Source organism: Taurulus bubalis (assembly GCF_910589615.1).
Source record: "Taurulus bubalis genome assembly, chromosome: 3".
Classification (NCBI taxonomy): domain Eukaryota; kingdom Metazoa; phylum Chordata; class Actinopteri; order Perciformes; family Cottidae; genus Taurulus; species Taurulus bubalis.
The window spans coordinates 4,285,777-4,299,081 of record NC_136591.1 but is presented as its reverse complement, the minus strand read 5'-3'; the positions used below and the strand labels follow the sequence as shown (position 1 = coordinate 4,299,081).

Here is a 13,305-nt window from a genome sequence, read left to right as displayed (position 1 = left end):
GTTGACCCCCTCCCTTCTGAGGAGCTGCATTAAGACTTTAAATAAGTTAAGACCCCTCAGTGGGTCACATCCTGAGCCATACAGGCCGACGAGGTGATTACATTGTTATTTTACATATTTATGTTCCCATAAATCTAGGGTTTATTTCTGAATTGAAACCCCGTGGAAACTTATACATCTTCTTGTGACTTTAAGTGTAGATTTCAACGGTAAAGCGATGGTTGGAGAAGTAGGAAAATCTGTTAAAATGTGCCAACTCGGATATGAAACTGCCAAGAAAGGAAAATGAGTAACTTGTGTTCCTGCTGCAGACCCCCTGGTAGATACTCGGGGCTCCTGATCCCTTGTTGAAAACCGCTGGATTAATCACATTTTAATAGGATCTTGTTTTTGAGGTTCAGGCTTTAGAGCTCTCTTGTTGTGCCCTGTAGCCTAACTTCCCCGCCTGGTGTTGCTCACATATACTCCTCACTGCTTTCTAATTGTTTTTTAAACGCACCGCCGTGTCGGATTCTAACTGCTTTAATGTGTTTGGGCTGAAATAATGTGGACCTGGTTTTAGCACCGAGCCTTTGAGTTAGGAAATGTGTGGAGTCTGAGGCCCACACACCAGCAAAGGTAGGACGACGGATGACTGTTAATGTGTGTTAATGTGTGTAAGTGTGTAATGTAGAGTGGCTTTTGACAGACCTGCATTTTAATTTAGGATTTTTTTTATAGATTGAGATGGTGTTCATGTCATATTGACAAAATCTAGATTGTATTTGCAGCTGTTAATAACTAAGTTATGTGATGAGTTGTGTGAGAAGCTTAACAATCTGTGTGTGTGTGTGTGTGCGTGTGTGTGTGTGTGTGTGTGTGTTTCCTCCAGCCAAAGCGAGCGGGAGGAGTTTGAGACGGAGTACAAGCAGAAGTACGAGAGGGAGAGAGTCCTGCTCACTGAGGAAAACAAGAAGCTGTCCAGTGAACTGGATAAGGTAACATATTAGTTCACGCAACCGACAGCAATGTTTATCTCTCGACCACACACACACACACACACACACACACACACGATTCCCTAACCCCAGGTAACCCAGCCCAAACCCTTTCATCACATTCCTCCCACCCTCTTGGCTGTGCCAAAGACATCCCTGTTGAACATCCCCGTGAAAGCACCCTGCAGCCGCCTGCAGTCGGGTGGAATGACTCCCTGGATTTCACTCTATTGACTTTGGAATTCGCTCTTGGAAGTTCAAGAAGGCTCCCAATTTAAACAACGTCCCAGGGACGCTCTCTGACATGTGGAATAAAATGTCAGCGTGTTGCTTTTATAGTCTGCAACTGATAAAATGGAAAAGTATCTCGATGAAACGGAGCCAATACGGATGTGGCTGCCACACGTCACTCCACATATTTAATGTATTATTCTGTTATTTCACATTCTAAAAAATGGTATTAATAAAAGCTGAAGGACTCGGATTAGCACAGATTAGATCGGTCCGCATGGTTTGCTTTTCTGCACAAAATCCCAAAAGTTTAGTAAAAGTCATGTAAATGTTTTTTATTCATGTGTTCATGACGTTCATTTACGCTGAGTTTGAAATAATTAATATGCTTTTAAAAGAAAGACGCTCAAAATATAAGCAGGCGTACATACAGGCATCTATATAAATGTTTATTCTTTTAATCAAACTATTATCTCATTCATTTGTCTCATTTAAGGTTTACTGTATGCTTTGTATTCTCATTGTTAGTTTAAATACTACATTTACTCACTTTTTCATGTTTACACCCAGATTTTACTAAATGTTTGGTCATGGACATTTGGTTTAAAGTCATGGAAAGGTCACGCTAGCTTGAAAACGTGGTGGGATTAGCAAGCTAACGTGAGCTAAGCTAACTAGCCAGCCGAGTTGAAGTCTGTTACATATTCCATAAATCTAAATGTATTATCATTCTGCAGTCCATGTGTGAAGGAAGGTAGACTCTCTGACTCATGTGACTGACCTGCCGCTTGCTTCCTACTAAGAGCGTCTTGCGTGAGGCTCGCTGTATTTCTGTCTCCATCGTGCTAAAGTAGTTGGCAGAGACGGCTAGCTGCTCCCGCCATGATTCACTAGGATTTCCTGCTCTCTGATGGTCCTTTCCAAGCCTGTGCACACATCTGTGCGATACTCCGTCACATCTGGGCCCCATTTTGAAATACGATCCACTGACATTTTAATTCAAATCCAACTCCAAAACTACCAGAGTAAAAACAACAAGTCAAGTTGTATTTGATGTATTGTGTGAGAGCTGTGGTTTGAATATTTGCAGATATAAATCAAATCCACCGTCAGCAATTTTCTGTATTTTCTAACACTGGGCCTCATGCAGGAGCATTTCTCTTCCTGTTTTCCTTCTGTTAAATCACACGCCAGCTCCTCAAAACCAAATGAGCTCGTATGAGTGGGTCGTCCATTGTGTTTCTGATGAGGTGTCTGTTCCTATTAGCAACTCCCAGGTCTTGTTCCACTTACACTTTTGTCGTATACATAATGGAAAGACTTGGTCACCGAGAGCATATGTCTTTTAGTGTTGCTCTTACACAAACACTTGCACCACATGCCGAAAACGCAGATATTTCCACGACACAGATATTCCATACGTTAGCCACCAGCTGCAGCATTGGAACGCGATTGTAAAACAAAAATAACGCACTACTTTAACATGCACATTACATCACAGCCTTTAACCCTTCAGCCACTGGGGTCATTTTCTCAATTTTGCATAACTTCTTAAATTCATCTTTTTAAAGTCACTTGCATATCAGATATATACCCATGTTTTACATCAAAAATTGCAGAACAATCTCAGCTCTCTATATAATGAGGCACCATTGTCATAAGGTACAATTGTAAAGAGAAAATATGACAGCGTTACACTCGTAGTGATGTCACCACACACCTCTGATATTAAAGGATTCAGGAAAACCTTTTTGAGATTTAATCACCTTTATTTGTGTAGGGGTGTGTGTGTGTGAGAGTCCATACACCTCCTTAGCAGCAGCGTAGTGGAGCGCCTTGGAGTTAAATCATAACCTTCCACAATACGATGATTCTTCCTCCATATTGAACCCGTCGTCACGTTCAAGGCTGAGCAGCTTCGCTTGTAGTCACGAGCAACGACGCCTGTTACACTCATTACATAGTTCTGCGATGTAATACCACGGTTATGTATCTATATATATATATATATATATATATATATATATATATATATATATATATATATATATATATATATATATATATATATATATATATATATATATATATATATATATATATATCCATTCAGCAGGTGTTACAGCTCCTAGCGACCGCTTTACGGCGCTTCTTAGTACGATGTTTAACACGGTCTGTTTTCATTACTCTGTGTGTGTGTGTGTGTGTGTGTGTGTGTGTGTGTGTGTGTGTGTGTGTGTGTGTGTGTGTGTGTGTGTGTGTGTGTCTGTCTTCCCATCAGCTGACCAGCATGTTTGAGAAGGTGAGCGACTCCAACCGGCAGCTGGAGGACGAGATGCGGGAGCTGGCTGACAAGAAGGAGAGCGTCGCTCACTGGGAGGCCCAGATCACGGAAATCATCCAATGGTGACACACACACACACACACACACACACACACACACACACACACACACACACACACACACACACACACACACAAATACACAAATAAACGGCACGCACACACAAATAAACGGCACGCACACATGCATGCAGTAGCTTTCTCCAATGTCCACTGTATTTGCTGAGACGTATACTTCCCCATTCATGTTTGAGCACAAGCTGAAAGACGGCTCTTTTAGACACACACACACACACACACACCCGTGCTATTCAGTAGTGTATTGGGTACCTCCATTCATAGAACTGCAGCATCGCTCACATGCCTCCTAAAGATCTTAGTGCTACTTGACCCTCCCTTCCTCTCAGATCACTTCCCATTGCAGCTGACACCTCGCCAGCTGCTCGGCTTCCCTCTGTTGGACAAGCCCAGCAGTCCTCACATAGCACACATACCACACACACACACACACACACACACACACACACACACACACACACACACACACACACACACACACACACACACACACACACACACACACGCAGAAACACACATTCACCAATGCACAACACTCGCATTCCAAACATGCACATACAAATGCTGAGTCTGGGATGCATTTTGAGAAGACTTTAGTGATTCACGTTGCCCCCTGGTGGAGGAACGGTGCAGCTACAGTGGACAACAGGATCAGGTAGTGGGTGGAATATTAAACCGTAGTCTTGTTATCGTGGCTTTTCACAGTCTGAGCAGTTATTAGGTCTCTTTTCAGGCCATCAGTATTTATGGTTATGGGTGACGGTATGTCTTTTGGATTGTCGTTGCATGTGTGGTAATGTGTAGTAATGCAAATGTGTGTAATTGTGTGTGTGTTTTGTGTTCTGCAGGGTGAGCGATGAGAAGGATGCTCGGGGATACCTGCAGGCTCTGGCCACCAAGATGACGGAGGAGCTGGAGGGACTGAGGAACACCAGCCTGGGGGCGAGAGCCACGGTGAGACACGCACACACACACACGCACACACACACACACACACGGACGGACACAGAGACAGACGCACGCACACACACACGGACGGACACAGAGACAGACGCACGCACACCCACACGCACAGACACACACACAGACACACGCATGCACAGACACACGCACGCACGCACAGACACACGCACGCACACACGCTCACGTACACATACACAGACACACACACACACACACACACACACACACACACACACACACACACACACACACACACACACACACACACACACACACACACACACTCACTACGGTAGATGCAGTCAAATGAAGAATCCTCTGTGTTATTGAGCTGCTGTGATGAAGATGAGGATGATAAAGTCTTTCTTGCTGTTCTTTTACATTTTTGATTTCTGTCATATTGACAAAGCAGCGACAGTAATAAACTGTAGTAATAGTCGCCTTATAGTTCGTTCCTCTTCTCATGTTTCCTTCCATCTTTCCCCGTTCTCATTCCTTTCCTCTCTGTGGTGCAGGACATGCCGTGGAAGATGCGGCGCTTCGCCAAGCTGGACATGTCGGCCCGCCTGGAGCTGCAGTCGGCCTTAGACGCTGAGATCAGAGCCAAGCAGAGCATCCAGGACGAGCTGAACAAGGTCAAGGCCAACAACATGTCCACAGAATGGTATGGATACTCTGGAACAACAGCGGAAACCAGAATCTTTCACTTGTTTTACAGTTTTGTAGTTAGTTTCAGAGAAAAATCTTTGTGACGCTGATTAATAAGTGAGTCATTGTCTGTGATCCACCAGTAAACTGCAGGATGTGGAGAGTAAAAACCAGGAGCTGCTGGCTGAGATCGACAGGCTGAAAAAAGAGACCGAGGAGCTTCGGCTACGACGGGGTACGACATGAACACACCAGACTCACCAACACGCAAAGAATGACGCGGCAAACGTGTCAACGTACACTACCATTAAAAAGTTTGGGGTCACTTAGAAATGTCCTTATTTTTCAAAGGAAAGCACTGTTTTTTTCAATGAAGATAACATTAAATTAATCAGACATACACTATACATTGTTAATGTGATAAATGACTATTCTAGGTGGAAACGTCTGTTTTTAATGAAATATCTACATAGGTGTGTAGAGGCCCATTTCCAGCAACTATCACTCAGTGTTCTAATGGTACATTGTGTTTGCTCATCGCATAGAAGACTAATGGATGATTAGAAAACCCTTGTGCAATTATGTTAGCACAGCTGAAAACAGTTATGCTGGCGAGAGAAGCTATAAAACTGGCCTTCCTTTGAGCTAGTTGAGTATCTGGAGCATCACATTTGTGGGTTCCATTATACTTTAAAAATGGCCAGAAAAAGAGAACTTTCATGTGAAACTCGCCAGTCTGTTCTGAAATGAAGGCTATTCCATGCAGCAAATTGCGAAGAAACTGAAAATATGTCTGGGTGACCCCAAACTTTTGAACGGTAGTGTATATATTCATAGTTTCTACTGTGGCCCCAGACAAAAACACTTCTTTTCAAATTTTGTAGACATGTATTTGACAATATATGGGATAATAGGATGATTGAAATGTAGAGTTTTTCTCTGTACATCAGTTCCGATGGTTGAATGCACACTGAAACGTTTCATGAGAGATTATTTGTAAAAAGAGGGATAACTACACAAAAGAGAGGGTTCCATGTTTTAGAAATACAGCCATGTGCTATGTACATGACATGTATTGTTACCAAAGTCATATGAAGCCGCCTGAGAAACGGTCCTGTGACTCGTTTAGTGTAAGTCACCCTTTTGAAGTCTTAATATCACGTACTTAACTCGGTTGTGTTATTTGTTCCGTGTCTGTAGGTGTCAAGCACCAGGATTCCCAGAATTCCTTCTTGGCTTTCCTCAACGCCCCGACCTCAGCACTCGACCAGTTTGATGTAAGTAGTCTGGAGATTTACATAAATCTGTATGCAATTAAAGATTTGAAATCTATGATTATGAACGGCTTGAAAATCATAAATCTCATAAATCTTGCAGTACATGAAACTAGATCTGTGCTTTTTCTTCATGCTTTTATGTTGTTTTTAGTTCACATGAATTTCTTTATCTTTTTGGTTGTTTCCTTGCTTCATTCTCTGGTACATCAGGACTCTTATTCCTCATCCTCATCTTCTTTAATTGAGTTTTGGGAAGACGTAAGTTTCTCCTGATTAGGCGGAGGTCCATATATGTGTGTGTGTGTGTGTGTGTGTGTAGCAGTAGCTGAATGCTGTAGGAGTCTGAGTCTGTTATTAGCAGAGAAGGACGGTGTAGATCTGTGTCTCCATATTGCGTCGTGTGAGTTTGTGCATCAGTGTAACTGAGAGCAGAACCACAGAAAAAACTGAGTCCTGTCATTTTAACAAGGTCTAAATCATTTTCTTCTTAATACAAATACAAAATGCAGGTAATTTGCCTCTAATGCACATTAATTAATTTGCTTCTACTGCATATTCTTGTTAAGAAATGTTTTTTTTTGCAGTCTGCTGGCCTTTAATTCTGTTGCTTGCTAGTTCTTTCAGGCCAGTGGGCTTTTGAATGGCTTTCTGGTGCTAGAACTTGAACAGAACCACTAAGTACATTGTTTAAATCCTTCAACCCCTTCCTCCTGTTTTATCATTTGTGTAGCCCGAAAGAGGCTACTTGAGACGACTTGAGTTGTCGCTGTGCTCCATGTTTACTTTTCCAGCTTACTTCCCATCACCATGTGTATTTTACCCATTTGCACCCATCACCCCTTTCCAGCCTCTGTCCTGAATTCCCCTCTGGTGGACACCGTAGTCTAAAGCAGGGATTGCTAACTCCACCTGTTCCCCAGGCTGGACTGGAGCATGTTGAAAGCTCAGCTAATGAGCTCATCTGAACTAAACTATCTCAACTGAAATATATAGAAATTGTATTTTAATTTGAGAAATGCGTCTACGTTCTTTGTTATGGAGATCACACACGAGTGTGATCTTAAGTACATTTTATACAACAAGTAAGCTGCCAATAAGTCAGTGGAAGCTGAAGGCCACTTTCACACAGGAGGCAGTTTGTGCTGCGCTGGTAAATGGTTCAATGTTGGCTAAAAATAATGGATAAATAGTAAAAAAAAATAGTTGCTGAAACTAATGGGTAAATGGTTTACTAAAAGTAACTAGTTAGCTAAAATTAATAGATAAATGGTTGAAATAGTTAACTAAAACTAATGGGTAAATGGTTGAAATAGTTAGCTAAAAGTAATGGATAAATAGTTAGCTAAAAGTAATGGATAAATAGTTGAAATAGTTTGCTAAAAGTAACGGATAACTAGTTGAAATAGTTAGCTAAAAGTAATGGATAAATAGTTAGCTAAAAGTAATGGATAAATAGTTAGCTAAAAGTAATGGATAAATAGTTGAAATAGTTAGCTAAATGTAATGAATACATAGTTTAAATAGTTAGCTGAAAGTAATGGATAAATGGTAGAACTAGTTGCTATAAGACTGTTGGTTATAAAACACAAAGCTGGTCACTGACCTCCCCCCTCAGTCTGTTGAACTGTGTTCTTTGTTTCTGATATCTTCTCTGTCTCTGCTCTCCTGCCTCTGAAGCGCTCTCCCTCCGTTGGCCCGGCTAGCAAAGGCAGACGCGTAAGCACCACACGGCTCTGTGACCTCATTGAGCCTTTCTAAATGTGCTGTCTCATTGGTGTTTGATGTGTGTGTATCCTGTGTGTGTTTCCTGTGGCTGTCTGACTGCATGGCATGGGTCCTGGAAAATATATTTTTATACGTCTGTGTGCCTCAAATGTGTCGGATTTTCCATATTTTATGGGGTATTGCTTTCTGTGCTGCCTATGTGCGTTGGTGTCGGTGTGTATTTGTCTTTTTATTCAGTTTAGCTCTGCGGCCGGCCATGCATGGTGTCTGGAATGAGCATGGTCATGGTCTGTGATGGGTTCCTGTACAATACATGGGGTGCAATAAAGTTGTGGTGGTTTTCCTTTGTGGCTTTTTAAAGTCCAGTGGATATGACGACATATATTGACCACAATATGTGTGTATGCCGTTCTCCATTTGTGTATTATGGCACCCGCTACTTCTCCCTTAAGCATGAATGCAGCATATTGTTCTCTGGTTTGTTTTGTTAAATCCACATCCTTCTTTTTGTCCTTTTCTCGCTTATCCTTTCTCCTATCCTCCGTCCTGCCTCTCTCTCCTCAGGTGGACTCGATGGATAACTTCACCCCATCCAACACTCCATCCAGGGAAGACGACCCCAAGTTCCACCTCAAGTCCCGCTCGCGGTCACCCTCTATGGCGAGTGATATGGAGCCCATAGAGGTCAGACATCCCTCAGTGTGTTTCTGTTTAGAGGCTGGTGTGTTACCAGCAACATGGATGGAGAAGATGTCCAAGTACAGGAGGACTTTTGGATGTAATTCCCTGTCCTATCCCATCCACAGTTAGGTCTGATTTAGAAGATCTGCATAGGAATAATGAAGATTATTCTCTCTAAACATGGCACATATGCATGTTGACGGTCCAAATGTTCCTCTTACCAACTCGAGCAGCTGAAACTATGACTTGCAAGTAACTTGATTATAGAGAAATGTGAGCCGTGCAATGAAAAGAAGGAGAACATTGAGGCCAGCAGTAGACTCCAGTCTGTTCTCAGACTGTTGGATATGGTGCAGCAAGTATGTTCTGTTTGTTTGTTTTTGTTTGCTTTGTCTTTCCATTTTTGTTTTGTTCCATTTGTCGACGTCTCTTGTCCCCAATGTAAAGCGTCTTTGTGTACTTAGAAAAGCACTATAAAATTTTGAATTATTATTATTATTAAACACCAGTCCTAGCTGGGACTCGAGGTGCTTGTAAGAGCACGTTCCATCCTAAAGGTAGTTGAACTTTATGGATGTGAACAGAGAATACGCATCATTACTATATTCTGCTAATATGAGCCTGTTGGAAACTGAAGATAAATATTGATTGTTAAATCTGTGCACCTTGGCGAACAATATGGAATCTTGCTCTTGCATTTAGTGTCTTGGGAAGCTTTGGCCTCGTTGTGCAGCATCTCACTGCTTGTGTGCGTGTGCGTGTGTGTGTGTGTGCGTGTGTGTTGTGTGGTGCAGTTGATGGATCATCCTCCTCGCACAGTCCAGACCCCCACCATGCGCTCAGGCGGGTACGGCAGCATCGGACGCTCCTGTCCCAAGGTCAGACATGTTTCTGTCGGCTCGCACTTCCTTGTTGAACTTGCAGCGGACTTCATGTTTTGTTAACAACCACTGATGGCGTCTCTCTCTTCTTGCACTCCACAGCCCAAAGCACATCAGTTTGTGGTGAAGTCCTTCAGCACGCCCACTAAGTGTAACCAGTGCACTTCCCTCATGGTGGGGCTCATACGGCAAGGCTGCACCTGTGAAGGTGAGGACAGGAATAACAGCTGATGTAACCCGTGTTCTGCCCCCTCTGATTCAACTGGTAGACACATTAGATCTCTATAACACACCTGCATCATCTTATATTGCAATGATCTTTCACATCTTCCTCCTCCTAAAGTACTGACTAGCAGAGGTCAATGTTCTATTAGATTTAGGGAAACCAAATTATGGAATGACTTTTTCCACCCAAAGAAATGTCCCCCTATAAAACATTTCAAACCCGGAGACACACTTTTGCCAAAAAGAAAGTCTAGTTGCTGTTTTGTAAGAGTTTTCTATGTATTAGTGTTAATTTTTTTCTTATATCTACATGTTTAGTTACCATTGCTTAGGAAATGCCACAGAGGTTTAATCCAACATCATGAACACACACGAGCCATGCTGACTTTCATGCACACACATACACACACACATACACACACACATGCACACACACACACACACATACACACACACATGCACGCACACACACACACACACATGCGCACGCACATGCACACACACATGCACACACAGACTTGACATAATTACATTATTTTTCTTTCTTTCTTTCTTTCTTTTTCTTTTGTTATCTTATGCGTATTTAATTTTATGTTTGTAATTTTGTAAAATTTGAAATATTTTATACGTGAAGGCTTCAAATAAGTAAAATGTAAAGGTTTGGTTCCCTAATTGAAAGATTCAAATGACAAAGCTATCTCTGCTTCTCCATTGATTGTAAAGTCTGATCCATGAGCAGTTAAACGGCTCTAACCCCGTCTGCCTCTCTCCCCGTCCAGTGTGTAGCTTCTCCTGCCATGTGACCTGTGCGGACAAGGCTCCAGCCGTGTGTCCCGTTCCTCACGACCAGACCAAGGGCCCGCTGGGCATCGACCCTCAGAAGGGCATCGGTACTGCGTATGAAGGCCACGTCAGGGTGAGTGAGGCTCAGCTGGTCTTTCAGTCTACCTGCTTTCTTCACAAGTCCACTAAAATGTTCACTTCTGGTGACTCTTGGATTAAGGTTTCTCGCAGCAGCTCACACTCTACTGCAGATGCCCCAAGTGGAGATTACATCTGCGTTGGCACCTTTTGCATTTCTAACACTGCAGATGGTATTTTTGCTCCATCTTACTCACTTTCTTTGTGTCTGTCTTAGGTTCCCAAACCCACCGGGGTGAAGAAGGGCTGGCAGAGAGCGATGGCTGTGGTGTGTGACTTCAAACTGTTCCTCTACGAACTGGGAGAAGGAAAAGCCACGCAACCAAGCGTAGTAGTGAGCCAAGTCATAGATATGAGGTAGGAGAAGTGTTGGAGCTCTTCTTAGTGGTTTATGAAAACTATATTCAAGATAATTTGGTTTGGTTTAGCTGATAGAAAAAGCTAATTGTCGGAAGTGGAAACTCGAAGATGTTCGTCATTTTTGCCAGAAAAATGACTTAATAGAAAATGTATCTGACGCTATTTGATAATCTGTCGACCATTTAATGTATTAATTAATCTCTATGAACGGATATCTGCGTATGAATGCAGAATCTGTAGGCAATGAGACAAGATTTTATAATTGGAAGCTTTCTGGTTTCCATTTGTAGTATTGACCAATCACGTTTAAGCAGGCTTTGGTTAAATGCAGGTAAACAGTCCGTGTGGAGCGCAAAAGTGGCGCACAATGGCCGAAATGCATTTTGGGAAGACATGCTTCGCATTTTATTGACAAAAAAAAAAGGTTTCTGCATTGAAACAACTCTTAATTTTCACATCTTCATCGGACTGTAATCAACGACGAGTGCAAGGAAAATATAGTCTTAGACGGATAACTGCACCGGAAACACAGAAGTGTTGTCCTTCGCCCCCAGAGGCTTATCTGTCGTCAAATAGCCGATGGCTTCTGAGTGTAGAATAATAGACCAATCACAGCAGCTCTCGGTCCTGGATGTCTAACCCTTGATCTCATTCCTGTCATCCAGGGATGAAGAGTTTTCAGTCAGTTCGGTCCTGGCCTCTGACGTCATCCACGCCAGCCGCAAAGACATCCCGTGTATATTCAGAGTAAGTTTCCTTCACTGTTTTCATTTTGAGCAACCAAAAGCTGACATGGCAAAGATGGCGTTCAACACGTGACGTGATCGCTCACCTGACGCCTCTCCTCCCCTCAGGTGACGGCGTCCCAGCTCTCCGACTGCAGCAACCACAAGCCCTCCATCCTGATCCTGGCCGACAGCGATCAGGAGAGGAACAAGTGGGTGGGCCTCCTCAACGAGCTGCACCGCATCCTCAAGAAGAACAAGCTGAAGGAGCGCTTCGTCTACGTGCCCAAGGAGGCCTACGACAGCACGCTGCCACTCATCAAGACTACGCAGTCTGCTGCCATCATAGGTGAGCTGCCAGCACCCGAGAACACATACCAGGCACCCTGATGTACATTCTGTCTGACTCCCTCAACTAGGGCTGTCCGGTATACCGGTTTCAAATGTCCGTACGGTCAAACCGGTGCATAGCCGTAACAACAGTTGTCGCTCTTCAGCAGGCAGCAACATTTATTTTTTTGAGGGCGTAGCGGTCGGAGCTACTTGTATTACGTGTATTAAGACTGAGTCATGGTTTCTAACTTTCTAACAACAAGTAATAACCCACAACTAACATTCTTTAACAGGTAAAACATCACAACACAACAGTTTGTGACACAAACAATTTGTAACACTAATAATTGTACATTTATAAAATTACACCGCCTAACTGCATGCTGGGTACAGCTCACCCACTAACACAGAAACTCTGTCGCAGGAACGGTTTGTCTCTTCCTGTTTTTTCCCACCTACATTCCCCTGGGTCCTAAGTCCCTCCATGTTTAGCTTCCTAACACCCTCTATGTACCAACGTACAAACAGCTCTTTTCGGCGTCAATGAATTCATATTTTTACCGCCAGAATCTTACAAAATACCATGCTGTGAATTTTTGTGTAGTTCCAGGTAGAGATATGTTCACAGACATCCAATTAGTTTTCTGTTTTCGTCACTTCTGTTTTCATCGTGTTGTGAAAATAGAAACTGAGCGGATTGGAACATTTCTTGCCCTTTTCTGTCCCCGTACTGACGCTGACATGGCCGTCCGGCTTCGTTTGCTTTGCCCGCAGATCACGAGCGCGTTGCCCTGGGCAACGAGGAAGGCCTTTTTGTCATCCATGTCACCAAAGATGGTAAGATCCACTCACGGATGTGCTCTGTGTCCTTGTTCCCTTGTTTTGCTGTTTGAAATGTGTTACAATGTGTTCTGTCACTCTGTTTGTTCCTATTTCA

The 13,305-nt window shown here is 43.0% G+C and overlaps 1 protein-coding gene across 2 annotated transcripts in view; it reads left to right on the top strand.

Annotated features, from left to right (window-relative positions):
- The window catches only part of cdc42bpab (CDC42 binding protein kinase alpha (DMPK-like) b), a 74,590-nt gene that overhangs the window by 49,815 nt on the left and 11,470 nt on the right, over positions 1–13,305 (top strand). The window contains exons 18-33 of one of the 2 annotated variants that reach the window (XM_079216019.1): positions 872–977; positions 3,490–3,614; positions 4,478–4,583; positions 5,108–5,256; positions 5,384–5,475; positions 6,441–6,517; positions 6,728–6,775; positions 8,195–8,233; positions 8,807–8,926; positions 9,718–9,801; positions 9,907–10,012; positions 10,809–10,945; positions 11,168–11,307; positions 11,976–12,057; positions 12,165–12,384; positions 13,143–13,205. In XM_079216019.1, coding sequence (XP_079072145.1) covers positions 872–977; positions 3,490–3,614; positions 4,478–4,583; positions 5,108–5,256; positions 5,384–5,475; positions 6,441–6,517; positions 6,728–6,775; positions 8,195–8,233; positions 8,807–8,926; positions 9,718–9,801; positions 9,907–10,012; positions 10,809–10,945; positions 11,168–11,307; positions 11,976–12,057; positions 12,165–12,384; positions 13,143–13,205 — 1,694 coding nt within the window. The remainder of the gene's footprint in view (positions 1–871; positions 978–3,489; positions 3,615–4,477; positions 4,584–5,107; positions 5,257–5,383; positions 5,476–6,440; positions 6,518–6,727; positions 6,776–8,194; positions 8,234–8,806; positions 8,927–9,717; positions 9,802–9,906; positions 10,013–10,808; positions 10,946–11,167; positions 11,308–11,975; positions 12,058–12,164; positions 12,385–13,142; positions 13,206–13,305) is intronic. The other variant, XM_079216020.1, reaches the window with a different exon arrangement.